This window comes from Cyprinus carpio, chromosome A20 (genome assembly GCF_018340385.1).
Source record: "Cyprinus carpio isolate SPL01 chromosome A20, ASM1834038v1, whole genome shotgun sequence".
NCBI classification, from domain to species: domain Eukaryota; kingdom Metazoa; phylum Chordata; class Actinopteri; order Cypriniformes; family Cyprinidae; genus Cyprinus; species Cyprinus carpio.
Genome location: NC_056591.1, coordinates 3,850,822 through 3,870,494, shown reverse-complemented (window position 1 = coordinate 3,870,494; position 19,673 = coordinate 3,850,822). Strand labels below are relative to the sequence as shown.

At 34.7% G+C, this 19,673-nt stretch overlaps 1 protein-coding gene across 1 annotated transcript in view; it reads right to left on the bottom strand.

The window, feature by feature from the left end:
- The window catches only part of LOC109084266 (exostosin-1a-like), an 81,657-nt gene extending 62,417 nt beyond the window's left edge, over positions 1-19,240 (bottom strand). The window contains exons 1-2 of the mRNA XM_042777217.1: positions 19,173-19,240; positions 18,629-18,835 (exon numbers count right to left, since the gene is read on the bottom strand). Coding sequence (XP_042633151.1) covers positions 18,629-18,835; positions 19,173-19,240 — 275 coding nt within the window. The remainder of the gene's footprint in view (positions 1-18,628; positions 18,836-19,172) is intronic.
- Positions 19,241-19,673: the final 433 nt, after the last annotated feature.

Below are 19,673 nucleotides of genomic sequence, written 5' to 3'. Positions count from 1 at the left end.
TTGTTTTGATTGCTTCCATTGTCCTCATTTGTAAGTCGCTTTGGATAAAAGCGTCTGCTAAATGACTAAATGTAAATGTAATGTAAATGTAAATGTAGGTCAAGGTGTAGGTAATTTTTATTTACTGTATGCTGATCATTATCTTCTATGATCTTTGATCGTAGCGCTCTGCTTACATATGGCATCACGTACAGTTGTCTCTTTAAAATCAATGTGGTGAACACATAGATGATCCCACCACACTATAAATATGTGCCTTTTTCATCTTTTATTATCTTATTGGCCTTTTTAGAGCAAGCTGTGCAGTAGTGCAGATGTTTAGTTTAGCGGGGAAGGTCTCGAGGTTGAGGCCTTTGCGGTATTTTTAAATCATTGGTACAAGTTAAAAGTAGATTTGTGAATGTATTCATTTTCTAATGTGTTTTATAATTAATTGTAATTAATGAGTTAAATTGATTATTAAGTGAATAATCCCTCTAAATCCCTTCTAAATCCCTCTTCTAGTGTTCTACCTGATGTTTCTACTGACCTGTGTGACCATCTTTTAACACACTTTATCCATAAAATTGAGGGTATTAATATTCCCGAGGGTACAGCTCTAATATTCTATCTCAGAGGTTTTCATCCCTAGAAATGTCCCCCTGTGACAGTGCTCTATCACGTTTTCAACCTGTGTCGCCCACACAGCTTAATGATATTGTATCTAGTATGAAATCCTCTGTTTGCCCTTCTGATGTTCTGCCTTCACATATTTTTTAAAGAGGTTTTTTCAGTTCTAAGTCCAGTTGTGACCACCATTGTTAATAGTTCACTGGTCAGTGTGGGGTGGTACATACTAACTTCAAACATGTTCCAGTACAGCTGTTGTTAAAAAAAATCTACTTTAGATCAGCATAAATTGAATAACTACATCTCCTGTACCTACCTGAGTGCTTTCAGTATTTTTTACAAATTTCAGTCTGGTTTCAGGGAGATATATAGCACAGAATCTGCTTTGTTAAAGGTTTTAAATGACATCTTACTCACTCTGGATGCAGGTTCTGGGGTATTTTAGTCTTGCTGATTTAAGTGTTTGACATGTAGATATACCCTTTTGCTTAGAACATGTAGCTGGGCTTCAGGCCTGTGTGGAGTGGTTTGCCTTTACCTCAGAACATTTTGGTTAAAGTAGGGAATTGTTTTTCTTCCAAGGCTCCAATACATTATGGTGTACCCCAGGGCTCCATTCTGGGTCTTCTTCTGTTTGCATTATATATGCTTCCACTTGTTCATATTATTCAGAGACACAATTTATCTTACAACTTCTTCAAATGTTCATGACTGTGTCAAAAATCTTGGTGTCATTTTTGATTCCAATTTGAGTTTTGATAAGCAGATTAGTGCTATTGTTAAAAGTAGTTTCTTTCAGCTAAGATCTATTGCCAAAATCAAGATGATGCTCTCTATGTAAGACCTTGAAAATGTTATTCATGCATTTATCACCTCAAAGTTAGATTATTGTAACTCTTTATACCTGGGTTTGCCTAATTCAACCGAAAATTATCTGCAGATGGTTCAAAATGTAGCAGCCAGGCTATTGACTGGCACTAAAAAGTGTCTGCACATTACTCCTATGCTTGCCTCTCTCCACTGGTTACAGTGGAATAGTCTTCCTCTCAATATTATATATTCCCCTTCTGTTTCTACTTTTAAATATCCCCTAAAAACTTATCTGTATTCTTCGTGTTTTAATTGAGGTTGTTTATATATATATATATATATATATATAATATATATATATATATATATATATATATATATATATATATATATATATATATTTTTTTTTATTTTTTTTTTTTACATTTTATTTTTATGTTTTTATTTATTTTAGTGTGTTAATTCTGTTTTAATTTTGTTCTAATTTTGTTTTAATACCTCTGTACAGGACTTTGTTTGCAACTTCTGTTGTTCTGAAATGTGCTTTATAAATTAATAAACTAAACTAAACTAAACTAACAATAATAACTACAATACATGCATGCTCTAAATATCAAGTAATTTCCACGCGGTACATAAGAATAATGTTTTTATATGCAGTATTTTCTACTGGATAATTCTATTCCAATAACTGCACCCTTCTCTATTTGTATGTCTTCATCCTAGAAAAACAAAAAAGATAAGATTATAAATAATACAATATGAGTGGTGTACATTTAGCTCTCTAGTAGCTTAATAACACGTAGCATCAGGAGCGATTTACAACTATAACATGAACCAACGAAGGCCTGTAAATCTATTTCTTTTCCCCAGCCAAGAGCATCCTGAAGAGAGTAGGAAAAAAGACCGAATGTGAATGAATATGCAGGTCTATTTCTCATTCTCTGCTCAAAGCACGGCATAAAGGGCACATGAAGGAAAGTAAAGGCCTGTGACAAATGTGGTGACTGCAAGGGTGGCGCTATGCATTTTTTATTAGCTGTTAATCCATTCCTTGTGTAACTCAATATAAATCAAATTACCGACCTACCATGCTGTCAGTGACTACAGTAATTAGATGGAAAAGTGACTCGTAGAGGTGCCGCATTCTTTTAAGGTGGGAAAAAAGCGAAGAGTGACATCTTATTCACACCTGTGCTTTCTGCTCCTCACTGGCAGGTGAACACAGTTATTCAGTAGACCAGAGAAGATGCTGGACATGCTTGTGATTGCAATTACCAGAAAAAAAAAAAAAAAAAAAGATTATTTAGCTAGTTAAGCCTATTTTTTGTTCACTACATGGTAAATAGTATTCCATGGTGAAAACAAAATGTGAACAAAATGAGTCAACAGTGTCAGACACTGATATAAGAGTGTTTCTTCAATCACTGGCACTTTTATGTCCTAAGGGGTTTGTATTTTTATTTTTATTTTTTGTTATTTGACTATTTAATAATGAATATTTAATAGCTTTACCCTTGTCCCAAACCCAGACTATCACTACATTACTAAATTCTGATCCAAACAAAAGAGTAAAATACGACATCCCTCATTTTATTAATAATGGTTTCACTTGTAAGGAGAACATTTTATTGTGTGTTATTTTCAGTAAAGCTGTAATTTTGCCATATTACCCAAGTCATCCGTATTATGAATTATTTGTATTTAAAGTAAAATAATGCTGATGTTTTAAAGTTAGGGTACTTTAGCATATATGAAAACATCATAGGACTCGATAGGAAAATGCCTGTGGCAACAGCTGAACTGATATTATGTTGCTTCTTGCATGTTTTATGACACTTTTGAAGTGAATTGTCCAGTAAGTGGTGATAAAAGTGCATTCAGTATACTATCAGCAAACATATAAATGTGAAGCTGGCAATGTATTATTACGTTGATTGTTGATTGTGTATAATATGTTTGGAAATGTAATTTTGAAGTTGGTGATGTTTTATTGTTTGTGTTATATATTGTTTGAAAAAATGTACCACCTATGCTAAACATGACAAATAGTATAAAAAAAGGCATATATATATTGGGTACCCAAAAGTACCCAATAAAGTGGCCAGTGAGTATGTGTGTGTATATGTGTGTGTGTATATATATTGTGCAAGGAACAATGCAAAATTAAGTCTTTATTAATTGTTAATCTGTCCTTGTAATCATAATTTGTGTGAAAAGGAATAAAAAGTTGTTGGTGTTTTATTTTCACTAGTGTTCATTTCAACTGGAAACTGCAGTGAATTGTATGTATAGGTATTTTTACATTGAGCCTTATGTTGCCCATGTGTATTGTACATGCTAAATTTTTCTTCTTGAATAAGTTTAGCACAAACCCCACATTATAAATGTGAGTGCATTATGGGTATAAAAGAAGGAATAATTATCAGATGACACAACAAACAGCTTAGAATATAATACTATATGATACTTCAAAGGAATAGGAAGTGATTTTGACAGAGCATCTAAGGAAAATGAAGGCTGTTACACACTGAATACAAAACTTGTGTGTGACTCTACACAACCACAGCCAATTAGAAGATTTTTGATGTTTAATGTACGAGAAGTGGGCCTGTGAAGATGTCACAGTGGGGCTATCCAGCGTGACGCTAAAATCAAAAAAATGGCTGGTTATTAGATTTTCAATAGATTTACATGATAGAGATAGCTTATTGCTTCCCACATGGTTAGAAGCAGGTGTAAGTGGTAAGGAGTACAGCATAAATGGATCATTTTAATTTGGGATCAGATTGCTAGTAGGTTCACATCAATGTCCTCTCATACTCTAACTCACAGCATACCTCTCAAATGTAATGTTATTATTATTGGTAATGAGGCAGCGGCTGGTACACCCCCACAGAGAATGATTTTAGCAGAAAAAGACACACTTTGAGTTAAGACACTGCACTTATCAGACTTCTTTAAAACTTTTTGTCATCCACTCTCTTATTATTAAATATGATGCGATTTCAATTTTTCTTTGGAGTGTTACAAGTGCTTGGTGCATAAAGACGATCTTTAAAGTTGCAAAGACTTAAGTCTCAAATCCAAAGAGATATTCTTTATAAAAGTTAAGAGTCAACCACACCCCCCTAAAATGGCTCGTTCTACCACGCCACCACATCTCTACATCACTATGTGGGAAGCTTTGCACGTTTACGCAAAGAAAGAAGGCGTAACATTTATTCTCTCTGTTGCCGCAGCTGCCATGTTGTGGAATCGCTGTGTGTTTCGTTGAAGTGAAACTTTGTTTGGTCTTCCAAAAGAGGACATGACTAGAAATCAGTGGTTAAGTTGTATTTCAACACTGTTCCAGGACAATCCAACCCAAATATTCTGATGTGTGCAGCGCATTTTATAAAACCCTCTGATTTTAAATAATAATAATGAATTATAATATGATTTATGAAGTTTGGATAATTTTTTTTATGGCACACCTGACTGGGCTATATGGCAACTGCCATACTCTGCCATACGGAAACGCCGCCCCTGCTCCTAACAGTACATTGACTCAACTGCTAAAAGAAAGCGATGATGGGATGTGCACGAGCAGAGCAGCTGAACTGAGTCTCGTGCTGCTGGGAGAAGGCATAGTGTGTTAAGGGGCGTAACATTTCCATCACACGCTTGAGGCATTCGGCCAATCACAACACACTGAATAGCTGGTCAATCAGAGCACACCTCGCTTTTCAGACCGATGAGCTTTGCAAAAATTAAAGTGTTTCAGAAGCTGGGGCATAGAGGAGAAACTATAATGTACTTTATATGGAAAATAGTGTTGTTGTTTTTTTCCCCTTAAACCGCATAAACACATTGCATTACACCAAATACACAAAATAATGTTATTTTTGCAGCATCATATGACCCCTTTAAATAATTCAGAAATTAAAGTGACATTGATTTTATGGAAGTGACATATATTTCAGTTGTTTTACAGATGGTTACTAGAATCTGACAGTTTTATTCAAGCTATATTAATGAATACTTTTTTGGAAGAGTTTACACTTTACACTGTTTTTTTTTTTCAGATATATAGAGCAGGTGGGATCTTGTAATAAGAGTGTAATTAATGAAATGATTGCCTGTATTATTCATTTTAATGGAAAATTATTTTACAATAGTATATCTATATATCATATGGTCAAAATCAGGTTGTTCTGAAGCTACAAGATGTCAAGCACTTGTAAAATATCAGTTATACATGCAAAAATGGTTCTAAAGCAAATCTCCCACCAACTTTTATTGTATATCAAGACTGTACCAGCAAAGGCTAACAGGGCCATGCTAACCAGCCAAACCTTGACATGACTAGCTTGTTGAAGAAGAAAGAGTCTTTACATTTCACTACAAAGCGCCTTTATTCCTGGTGGAGCTTTTCGAGCTTAAGTTCACTTCTGATTCTTGAGTCTAGAGAAATGCTACCATTATTCACTGAATGTACTGTACAGCCAAGTTCAAAACGGGGTCTTTCTGCTTCTCTGTCTGTATAGGCTTATTAATACTTAATGTTCAAGCTTACATGTGAATATTTCTGCTGGCACTGAGTTAAATCTCACTCAGGGAGAAACATTGATTAACCTTGGTAAGGTATTCTCCTCTTGTACTGTATAACGTCACTTCGATAAAATGAGTGAAATAAAGGAGGAGATGAAAGATCCTGTCAGGGTGCATAAAGAGCGCTCTGAGGAAAATATCAACATTAGCCACATTCCCCCCAGTGCAGCCATCTCATATTTTATCAAGTGATTTATTATTCCCTGTGTGGTGTTTGTAAGTGAAATAAAGCAAGACTGGATTATTACTGTACCTTGATATTCAGGACCATATTCTGTTCTTGGTAAACCGAAATGATAACTCATTGGAAAATGTAGACATTTGATCTAGATTAAACCAGATGAGGTCTCTGGGACAAAAAGAAGAAACAAAAAAGAAAGAAAAGAAAAGCCAAATCAGCTACAGAGATGAGACAATAACAGCCTAAAATTAAAGGGTCATATCATACATTCAGTTCTTCTGAAAGAGTTTGATTTAGAATGTTTCAACATAGGATCACTGGAATAAATTTATTTTATTTATTTTATTTTTTTATTTTTTGAAAAATGTACCTGTTGTTTTTTTGTTTTTTTGAAAATTTTAACTATTGGTTGAGTAAAACTAACAATTTCCATTACTTTAAACACAAATTATGATTACAGGGCTGATAATTTGATTAATAAAGATGTTGTGTGTGTGGAAAGCATGGATCCATGTTGCTGTTGGTGTAATGGTGTGGGGGATATTTTCTTGGCACACTTTGGGCACCTTAGTACTAAGTGAGCACCGTTTTAACGCCACAATCTACCTTGGCATTGTTGCTGACCATGTCTATCCTTATATGATCAGAGTGTGCCCATCTTGTGATGGCTACTTCCAGCAGATGATGATATGTGATGTGCAACCGACAAATCTGCAGCAACTGCGTGATGCTATCATGTCAATATGGACCAAAATCTCTGAGGAATGTTTCCAGCACCTTGTTAAATCTATGCCATTAAGAATTAAAGGCCATTCTGAAGACAATAAGGCTGCATGGGTATAACTTTTCTGCTGTAGTAAACTTGCTTGTTCGCTTACCTGGTAACTGGAATATTTATAAATAAAAGACCACCCCCAGTCCAACCAGACCATTTATTCAAACTAAATTCATTTAGAATTAAATATTGCTGCTCACTTCATATGTGAAGAGCTTAGCCAATCATTAAAAGGTAATTTATGTATTTGAGTCTTAAAGGTTCAGTAGCAAAAACAACCTGTTCAGTTGTAAAGGTCAGGAAAATGGTTAAACCCAGGATTAACTTTATAAGTGGAAATATAAACAAATAACTAAAAAATGTAAAATAAAACTTGAAATGTAAGTTATGGTTTCTTTCAGAAGGATATACACCTTCAAAAAAAGAGGTAAGCAAAAAAGAAGACGAAAAAAATATGTATCTAACGTTCTGAACATTCTGTCTGAGAATCATATCTTCTGACATCATCCAGTTACGCTCAGGCAGAAATCAGGTGATCACTAGAACATGACTAATTATGAGTTCACTTGGAACTCACGTAAAACTCTGACAGCTTTAGCTAATTCCTTCGTTCTGGTTAGACCGTACCACCATGTAGCCAGCATAATCCATTCAGACAGTTTACAAGAGGTTTGACATGCTGAAACAGCTTTTTCCGTTTAAGGGTGTGTTATCTGAAACGTCTAATTGAGCAGCTGTCAGGGAATGCAGGCTCATGCCAAACCCTCTCCAACATAGACCCCCACTGCTGTGTACTTCATCACCATACTCCACTGCTGTTTCTTTCTACAAATGCTTTTGCAGCTGTCAGGGAATGCAGGCTCATGCCAAACCCTCTCTACACTGAGTTTACTACTTATTTATTTATTTATTTATTTATCGTAATTGCAAATGTAATTGGGAAAAAAAAATCAATAAAAATATAATTCTTGGTTAAAAGGAAAATTGGAATTAAATTTAATTTATTTGTTTTGAAATTTAAATTTTTATTATTTATTTATTAATTTTGGTTTTATAGTTATATATAATCATTGTTTTGGACAAAAAAAAATAAATAAAAAAAATAGTCAAAGCTGTCATTTTAGTCCAATAAAAAAATAAATAAATAAAATAAAAATAATTGAGCATTTCAAATTGTCCTTGTTTTGTAAACCTGGGTTCCTGAAATAATAAACTTTTTAAAATGACTGTGTTGTGAAACAGTATGTATGTCTTTTTCTGCAGAACACAAAAGAAGATGAATGCGGGGAACCAAACAATATTTTGCATATATATTGTATTTAGTTTGTGAATTGTACAATGACTTTCAGGAAGGTTGATTTTGTTATATGAAATGTTAAAGGGGAAAAAGGGTTTTGAGACATGCAAATATTAAAAACAGACCTTTTGTTTTCCTACCTTCCACATCTTGTGCTTTGTTTTTTAACTTTTTTGTTTTAAATGAAAATAATTGGATAATTTAGTGTCATCTTTGTCTCATTTTCACTAGCTTTGACTAAAGAAATGCTCAGATGCCCTTACCTAAACAAACAGGGTTGCGTTTCCCAAAACCATAGTTGCTAACCTGTTAGCAACTTAGTTGGTTGGCAGTGGGAAATTGCATTGCAACCAACAAAGTTGCTAACTTAGTTAGCAACTATGGTTTTGGGAAACGCACCCCAGAGCAATGTTTGAGGGTGCCACAGGGTCACTGTGTTTACAATTTTTTTAGGATCTCAACTTATAAATAACATAAAAAAGATTTGAGCTGGGAGAATTTGTGAAGAAATGTTTAACTGCCTTTTCTTGTTGAAACTATAATAAAATAGCTGTTTGCTGTGATTGAGTTAAATCACACTTTTATGCTTTTACGATCCTTGAGAACGAAAAAATAAATAAATAAAATAATTCCAGAACAAAAAAAGAAATGAAGAACTATCATGTGTTATTAAGCTGACTGTGGCTTCAGTCCTCAGCTGAGATAAAAATCAGTGTAACTGAACCTCTTACATGAAAACTTAGATAAAGCTTGATGTCTAATAAAATATATATATAAATAGAGAGAGAGAGAGAGGCTAAAGATTATTTTATCATACATATAGGCGCATTTGTCCTGGTTCCAAAATGGAACTTTATTAATAACCCTCAGAGAAATGTGACAAGCCCATTCTAACATTTGCCATATCAAATATAGAATCTATCTGTTCCTGAAACAGTATCTGTGTGGAGTGCTGGTAGTCTGACTCTGAGCACTGCATGACATTGTGATGCTAAACAGTGGTGTAGGCCACCAGGCGTCTTTGATCAAATGCTGCAGCCAGGCCATGGTGCTCTAGAACTCATTAAAGCTCAGTCTGAGCCAGATCCCGTTCACTCGCCATCGCAGATATGCATCAGTGCTTTGCTCGATCTCATCTGCTTCTACACTGCTTGCTTATCAGCTAAAGCAAGCATGGCTTATAGTGTGCTCTAACACCAATTTATTCCAGCACGCCAAATACGATTCTCTCTCTGTCCTCTCAGTTCTTTTTAAACAAACCACGGCCAACAGATATACCCATATAAGATACTACAGTACAACACACACATTTAAGGAAACTGTTTCTTCTAAATGTAAAATTATTTTATTTTATTTGACAAGAAAGTGCAATTTTTTTAAACATTGTATATATTAATTTGAAATATGTAACAACATCTAAATATAACAAATAACTGGACGTTGAGTTTCTAAGATCTAATACATGCATATACATAATAATGACCAAGACGTTTGGAGGAACTTTATCCAAAGGATCAACAAGAGGACACAACGGAATGGATACAACTACTATAAAAGCTTCATCAAAGAACCTACTTCATATTATTAACCCAAATCAGGATTTATTGGAAAAATGTGCCTGTGAAATGTCAGTGAGTGGTGCTAAAAGGACAATTCTCTATTGTGTTTGAAAATAATGTACCACCTGCAATAAACCCTGCCCTAAACCTATAAACAACTTGCTGTAGCAACCATGGCATTTTGCCTTGTTTCTACAAGAATTTGAGCTTTTATATTAGTACCAGGTGAGCTACCGAGCAAACTTACCACATCAGAAAAGCAATACATATGGATCTGCTAATGTGATGCAAACTTCAAAATGTATTAGTTTATGAGCTATTTAATATGTCACATATGCTTTGTGGTCATAACATGGTACTATGCAAGGAAACTTGCAAAAAATTGTCTTAAATGACAATATGCTCTTGCAATCAGAATTTGTTCAAAAAAAAAAATAAAATAAAAAAAATAAGACAGTGAATTGTCTGTATTGTTTCTTTTTTGAGTTCTGAGTTTTGCTTGCAGGTAGAAGCACATTTTTCCAGGTACCCTACGTTGAATTAATCACTAAGTTGGGTATATAGTTCTATAGAAAAAAATATTGGTGGCAACTTGACAGTTGTGTTAATAAAAAAACGCCTTGAAATGACATAAACGTACAGAACTAATTTTTAAACAAACTGTTCCTTTGAAGTCACTAATGTGATGAATTTCAAAATGAAATTTGCAGTGAGAAAGCTTGTAAACCAAAACAACCATTGATTTAAAACATCAAATACTGATTGGAAATTTCAAAATTTGACCAGAGTTTAATGCAGAATACACAACAATAAGAACCTGAAATAATGACAAATGAAGGAAACACATCAGCAGTCACATCACACCAACAAACCAGAGGTGAGTTTGCACAAGTAACATTTAAACCTCACAACTTTCAAAACCATTTTAAGGAATTTTTGCCTACTAAAAGATTTTTAGGAAGATATTTCATCCTCTAAGCAAATGGCATGATGTTAAACAACCATGCAACCCACTGAATCATGTTAAAAAATAAATATTTCACTACCCTAAAGTCTATAAGAATTAAAATTTCTCTTCTATGCAGTTTATATTATTTAAAATTAATTATTTTGGTAAGATTATGTGTTCATACTTTCACAAACTTTAAAAGATCTCTTCAGTCATTAATAAACAAAGCTAAACAACATCAATCCTTTCATGTCTAAATGGCCTTCTGGAAAAAGGCCAAGCCACCATTTTCAGTAAAATAACAATGTATGAAATCTGTTTGAAAATGGAGATCCTGCTGTTTAAATAACACTATTATTCAATATATGTATGTGTTTTGTGTGTAATACATCTGAAGGGATGTTTGACTGAAGTCGGTTCCTGTGATTTTTACCCAGTAGGGCGCAGCACTAAGGCTTAAATGTACTTTCTCTCACAACAGGAAGCAGCATCAGTCGTTCACCACAAATCAAAGCCTTTCAGTGTTTTTTTTTTTTTTTTATGATGTGCTTTTGCCATGGGAGGTGAACACATGTAGAGCGGCTTCATTTTACAGACAATCACAGTTAGGGCATCCATAGCTGCAACAGGTTACCTACACACACACACACACACACACACACTTCTTACTTTCGCTGCATTTCCCTTTCTCTCACTTTCTTTGACGAGATGTCAGGTTTTAATTGCAGCTGTGAGATCAGGGAAGACTAATTAAATCTTTATTGGGTTTAAGGGGAGAGGAGACGCTCTCATCCAATCCTCTATTTATTGGGACAGCGGGAAACATCAGAGAAGGGGAGTGATGTGTCCTCATTCCCCTAAGAGAATTATTTTCATAGCTTTATGCCTTTATATCTATGTGCACACTTTCTCCGAGAGCCTGTTTATGTGGATAGTAGAAACAAAATACTTTGGGAAATTGACATGTCCTGGGTTGTGATATGCTACATTCCATTGCTGAAGAAAAAATGTCAAACAATTTATAATCTTCAGCCTATTCTAACTGAAGCTAATTTTACAAAAAAAAAAAAAAACTTGACATTTGTGACAGGGTTATAATCTAACTTAAAGTTAACTTAAAACTTGTTAATTGAAATAAAGCTGTATTGAATACTAATACTAATTTATATTAATACTACTAATTTATAAAATTATTTTTGTTTTCTGAAATTTGTCTTTATTTGAATGGTTATTTTACCCCTAATTTAGGATTTTGTCATTAATCACTTACCCCCATGTCGTTCCAAACCCGTAAAAGCTCTGTTCATCATCAGAATACAATTTAAGATATGTTGGATGAAAACCAGGAGGCTTGTGACTGTCCCATAGACTGCCAAGTAAATAGCAGTGTCAAGGTGCATAAAAGATATTAAAGTCGTCGTCAGAATACTCCATCTGCCATCAGATGTGCAATCTGGGTTATATGAAGCGACGGGAACACATTTTGTAAGCGAAGAAAACAAAAAAATAATGACAATTCCTTTATCAGCAGTCTCCTCTGTGTCTCCCCATATCACCGTATGCTGCTTATGCTCTTCTGTATCACACAAGGATGCGCTGTTTCCACTTGTATTTAGCTTTGATTTGAAAGAAAACAGCACATCCTTGTGGTGCGGATGATACAGAAGAGCATACACAGCATACGGTGATATATAACCCAGACTGCTCATCAGATGGAGTATTCTGACAACGACTTTCATACCTTTTTATGGACCTTGACACTGTTATTTATTTGGCAGTCTATGAGACAGTCACAGGCCTCCCGGTTTTCATCCAAAATGTTTTAAATTGTGTTCCTTTGAAGAAGAGAGGTGTTTTTAGTTTTGTGTGATGTCGGGGGTAAGTGATTAATGACAAAATTTTCATTTTGGGGTGGAGTATCCCTTTAATCAATTTTAGCATAAGCACTAAAATTAAAATTACTAACTTGAAATAAATAAAAACTAAAACTGAAATAAAATTAAATTAAATATAAATAGTATTATTAAAAATAATTAAACTAAAATTAATTCTAAACATTAATATAATGTTTAATACCAAAATATATGATCAATGAATGTGAGATTTATGCAGCACTGGCCTGTTGACTTAGGGTTGAGCAACTTATATTTGCATGCTATTTTATGTTTTTAGAAATCATTGTGATGAAGAACTTTGCCTGATGGACTATTGATAGTAAAAAATTTCTCTAAGCAAATTTAAAATTTAGTTTAAATGTGGTGAACTTTGACCCAAATTTGCAATACCAGTAGCTCTTGGTTCAGCATGACCTTGCTAGCCAGTTCACTAGCTGGCATAGCTTTGGATGTTTATTTTATTGCCATTAATCATGGATCATGTTTTGTTAAATCTGGTCCCACTTTCTTTCCCCTGCAAAATTCTGCTGGGTAAATGTCACCACACCTTCGGACCATTTAATATAAATGAGTGAAGGCAAAAATGAAAAATGGTGAAAAAATTAAATGGTGACCAGCACCAGAATCATACTTTCCCCTATTCTTTGAAACCTGAAATCTTGATGATGATAAAAAATAAAAGAAAGAATGTTATGCATCAGCTACTCAAGATGAATGTGTGACTCATGCACAGTTGTCAGGAGTGCTGTCACTCACTGAGAAACAAATTGACTCATTTTAGAGGGTTAAAAACAAAGAAGCAGAGCCGTCAATCATGGTTGTGTTCATTGCTGGCAGACCAAGCTCATCGAATGTAGCCCACTGTTCCTTCAAACATACACTGGAGTCCTGCATACAATCCCAGCATGCACTGTTTCAGTATTCAACCCTCCATTTACTGTCAGTATGGAATCAAAACTGACCCAATTTACTTAAAACACATTCTTATTATGAATGATTCATCATTGCATGTTATTTACAAAGAAAATAAATCTGCTTTTGTGATATTTTATCTGAAACCACTTTTCAGCTGATGTCACTTAATTAAACGAAAACGTTTTATATTTTAAATTTATATTAAATGCAGTGAACCTAAGAGTATTTTTTGACACATTTAAATAAAACCTAAATACATCTTTATATAATTTCATAATTCGATTGTCTTTGAAATATAGTTAAAATATTCTGACAGGCATTTATGCAAAACTAAAACATATTTTAATGTAATTTCTATCGAAACTTGTACTGTATGTGATGTACTTAAATATATGTGTAATTACACATTTGTAATAATGAAGATTTAAAATATATTAACTGTAAATGTAGTATCAAATAACATACTACAGTTAAAATTATAATCAAGCTCTTTACATGTTTTAGTATGTTAGCCAATGCTAAAAATAAGTGTACTTCTTTAAAACACAGCAAAAGATAATCAAATAATGTACTATACAACTTTAAAATGCACTTTAAAAGTAAAACTTTTAATTTGACATTATTACAAAGTGCATTTTATTTTATTTTATTTTATTTTATTTTATTTTATTTTATTTTATTTTATTTTATTTTATTTTATTTTATTTTATTTTATTTTATTTTATTTTACATTTGAAGACCTTTAGTACATGTTTATTTGTAAGGAGTGATTACCTACAGCCATCAGTTATTTATACTCCTCTGGGTCAGGAAAATCTCTCTCTCTCTCTACACAAAAAATGCACAGTTCAAACACATACATCTAGAGCAACAACAACATTTAAAATACAGCACAGTGGAACACACACACACACACACACACACACACACACACACACACACACACACACACACACACACACACACACACACAAATACAGGGAAAGGGATTAAAAAGGAACTTCCACCCTCATGGCATTCTATATATATGACTTCGCTTATCAGATGAACAAAAAATAAGAGTTTTAGAGGGGAAAAAAAACATATTTCTTTGTATAATGCAATATGGGACATCCAAAAATGAATATGACAGTAACTCGTTCCCCCCGTTAATGGATCAGTGTCTTCTTAAGTGAAACGATAAATACAAAAAAATACAAATACCGATATGACTGTCCTGTCCCCTTGCAATACAGACTAAAAATCTTTTCTTGTGTTCATCTGAGGAAAGAAAGTCATAAACATCTGGGACGACATGAGGGAGAGAATTTTATTTTTTGGGTGAACTATTCCTTTGATTAGCAATGTGATGCAGAGGGTAGAGACAGATTACAGACAGAACACAAGAATGTGTTGCATTAATGAGGAGAGTCATAGAATTGAAACATACGACATTAACATTTTGAAAGGCCACTTTTAGTGTTGTCTATTCAACATCACTGTCTAAAACAAGAATGGGGAACGTTTGATCCTGGAGGGCCAGTGTCCCTGCAGAGTTTAGCTCCAACCTCAATCAAACACACCTGAACAAGATAATCAAGGTCTTCAGGATACAGGTAGGTTTTTTTTTTTTTTTTTTTTTTTTTTTTTTTTAGGTTTGGAGCATAACTAATAATTTGTGTATTGTTAGATTTTATTTTGTGAGTAATTAGTTTAATTTTAATGATAAAATAATGTTATTATATGGGTAAATAATGTAAATTATAAAGATTAAAAAAATGCTACTAAATGTGTCATATAATGATGTAGTATCCACCATGAACATCACTAAATTTAACATAAAATGATCATTTAAACATTTTTTTTGAGATTTGTAGCATTTACTTAAAAATCATTCCCACAAAAAATATTAATTGTATTTAAATTCTCATCACTGATTTATTTGCACTCAATCTTGTGCATTAAGCTAATATAAAGTACCACTAATGGCTCTATCAAAACAGAAAGAATAATGAATAAACTTTTTTTATGAATAACAGTTAAAATGAATAACAGTTCTTCCTTCAGAAATGTAATCAAGTAAAAGTACAAGTAATCATTTAAATTGTACTTGAATAAAGTACAAATAATCCAAAATAATACTAAAGTAAAGTAATCAAGTAAAATTACTCAAGTATTTTACACCTCCACAAACTGCATGGCGTCTTCTTTCATGTGAGTGCTGTTAATCATTTTGACTTGGAATATATGTAAATCCAAGAGAATATATGACTCTACACATGTCTCTGTGTTGGGCCACTGTCATGACATTCAGCATTCATTTTCTGTCAGCTGTGTATAAAACACCAATCTTCGGTCCAGATGTGCACAGCAAGCCACTAATTGGTCACCTCGTTGGTTTCCTCTTTCATAGCATCAGTGAGCATGCTGGGATTACAGCGACAGAATAAAAAGAAAAGACAAAATAAGCCGCTTTTTGGTCCTTTAACTCTTTACTTTCGGGTACCATGAAAAAAAAAAAAAAAAAAGTTTTAAGCCTCTTATGGATGTGTAAATGATGAGAGAATTGTATTTTTTGGTTAAGTGTTCTATTAAACAATAGCACAAAAAAAAAAAAAAAAAAAAAAACATTTATTTTACATTTACATTTATACATGTATCAGATGCTTTCATCCAAAGCAACCTATTTTTTTTTTTTTTTTAATAAAATTGATATGTGACAGTGCTAGCCTTTGTGTCTGAAAAAAATAAATAAATAAATAAAAGAAAATGTGTATATATTTTGTGTTTACAATTATTGTCCATATCAAAGTAATTCATATTTATTGCATATAATACAAGTAATTCAAATTCAACTACCTGGTACTTTTTTCCATCCAGACTAATATATATATATAAAAATACAGCCAATCAGTTTATAGCTTGCCAGATCTTGAAAGTGTTTTTCTATTTACGTGTGTGCCGTACACATTAGTATGCATGGGTCAGTAAAAGGACTGCTGCTTCCTCCACAGCTGAGATCACACGTGGAAAATGTGCCATACAAATTGTGTTCACTATTTCTTTAAACATGTTTTTTGCCATAACCTGATATGCAGAATTCCTTAAGTGAATAACGCAGAGTCTTTGTGCAAATAAACGACACTATCAGTGAGCACAGTTCATTTTTAGTGAAGTTGCAGAGAAAAAAGAATAAGAGAGAGAGAGTTGCTCAATTTGTCCCCCACTGAACAGCCTACGGCAACACAGCTGTTGAACGGAGAATGCAAATATCACACACACATGCTCAGCAGACTCATTTTGTTACCTTAAATTAAATTATTCTTTAAAATAATTTCCCTTCAAGATCAAAACATCATTTGAAACACATATGCAGACCCAGACAGAATGGGAAAGATAACAAACAATGAAAAAAACAGTATTTGTGTGAGACTAAATGAGCTAAATGAACGAAATAATGAACAAACAAAGGGATCCTTCCAGAGAACAGGTAGAGATGTGAATGGCACTTGAGTCAGTCTCTCAAGTTGGGCTTTCTCTACCATTTGTTTCTCTCTTTATTGTCTTTCTGTTCTCTTCCTGCTTCATCAAAAACTTAATAGACAGGACACTCATTATAGCACTCCATCTCAATCAGACAGCCACACACACACACACACACACACACACACACACACACACACACACACACACACACACACACATTTTAGGATACATACAAAACTGAACATGGCCCTGAGCACTGAACATGCCATTGACCCACCACTTAATTTTTTTTTTTAAATAAATACATATATTTAAATTTAGCATTACATAACTTGCTCAAACGTGGATCATCTGCAGTGAATGGGTGCTGTCAGAATGAGAGTCCAAATATCTGAGAAAAACATCACAATAATCCAAAAATAATCCACACGACTCCAGTCCATCAATTAATATCTTGCAAAATGAAAAGCTGTGTGTTTGTAAGAAACAAATCCATCATTAAGGTGTTTGAACTAACAAGGTGGTTAACTAACAAGTCCATAATCCATAATAACACTTCCTCCTGTGAAAAAGTCCATCCCCTATTGTCCTCATCAAAATCCATCAACATATTTGTTTAGGCCTGTTTGAACTGTTTTTAAAAAGTCCTTTCCCTATTGTATTTGTTTTTGATTTTTTGAACTGTTTTTTCTTTTCTAATTGGGTTTTTTATCTATGTGAAGAAGTGTGATGGACAGAGGATTCGTATTTTCACCAGAAGCAACAGTTAAAGTTAAAGATGGACAGAGGATTCGTATTTTCACCAGATGGTACACTCACTTCACAAGGTATTTAACTGATGGACTGGAGTGTAGTTGCTGTGGATTATTGTGATGGTTTTGTATCTGTCAGTCTCTCCTAATTGGACTCTCATTCTGATTGTATTTTTCACCACACAGTTAAAGTTAATCAACTGGCAGAGTCAACAAGGATCTAGTGTGATTATTGTGATGTTTTTATCTGTTTGGACTCTCATTCTGATGGCACACATTCACTGCAGAGGATCTAGTGTTTAGATATACATCTACATGGCCTGAGAGTGAGTAGATTTTAAACAAATTTTAATTTTAACTCAGGAACATCTCTACAAGTCTATTTAAAAACTGATGTAAATAGAGTCACATGTAACAATGTGATTTTAAACATGTTGAATGTTTTTTTAACAACTTTGTCTTTACCATATGTTCATGCCTGGTCATTTTTGTCACTAATAAAGTCATGCAGAGCAGCATTCTGCTCTCTAAATCAGTTGCACATAAAAGTTGCTGCACAATGTACTTTATAAAGCTAAATTATTGAAGAGCCTTCTGAAACTTCTGAAACTAACTGTCACCTGTTGCAAGTTGTCACCTCATGCAAGTTACGGCAAAATACATCAAGCTGTAGGGAACCTTTAGGGAACCATGGTTATATACATAACCTGAGACATTCCCCATCAGGGAACTCGAGCTACGTTGAAACACTTTGGGAACGAGAATACCCACTGCCCTAGAACTTTACTGACCCGGCAGTTAACTGGGTCCTGCAGTCACTGTCCGCACCAAGAAGTGAATAGCTTCCACTTCAGAGTGTACAGTTTCCTCGTGGCGGGAGCTCTGGACTGGAGTATGGTCTCAACAACCTCAGTTGAGAGACTGGAAGTCATGAGCTGTGCCCCCTCAGGGGCCACGTCCACAGTTTCCATAACTCCAGGCAGGGTTGAAGGATGTAACCCCCTGCCTGAGAGAGGAGGTTCCTCCTGATCTGATCTTCAAGGAAGAGTCATCGAGAAGAGATGTAAGGTCAGAGAACTATACTTGTGCCAGCCAAAAAGGGGCTACTAGCAAAAGATGGACCCGTCCTGGCGCACTCTCTCCAGAACTCCTGGGAGCAGAGCGATTGGGGAAAAGGCATGCGGATGAAGCCTTTCCAATGTCTACACCATGGCATCCAGCCCAAGTGGAGCTGGATGCATGAGGGAGAACCAGAGTGGATTGTGTATCGTTCCCTGAATCGCAAATAGATCCACATCTGCCTGGCCGAACTCCACCACCGTCTCGACAGGATGTCTGCTCCCTGATTCAGGTGCCCAGGGATGTAAATTGCTCTGAGTAAATGGAGTTTTCCCTGAGCCCACTCATGACCACTCCCAGACCCATGAGGGAGGTGTCCATCGTTAGTGTTACGCGATGACAAGAAGCCCCTAACACAAGTCGATTAAGGGAACCAGCGTCTCGGGCTGGCCTCCAGGATAGCAACTGGAGTCACTTCACTTCTGTGCCCTGAAGCAGATGACTGACCTGATGGCTCTAGCACCCTCACTCGAGGGGACGAGCATTCCCGTGCTGTACCGTTGCCGTGCGGCAGCTGGGAACTTAGCTTTTTGGAGCCCACTGAGCCCTGAAGCACCAGGGATGGCAGGGATATCAGCGGAGCTGATGCTATTGTAGCTAGAGAGTTTAATTTGGTGTCCTGAAGCAGATGATCAACAAGGAGTGACCAGTTTACCAACAAGGAGTGAAGTTTATTTCACTTGAGGGGACAAGCATTCTTGTGCTGTGCCATTGCCGGACAACAGCTGAGAACAGTGCTCGCTGGATACCATTG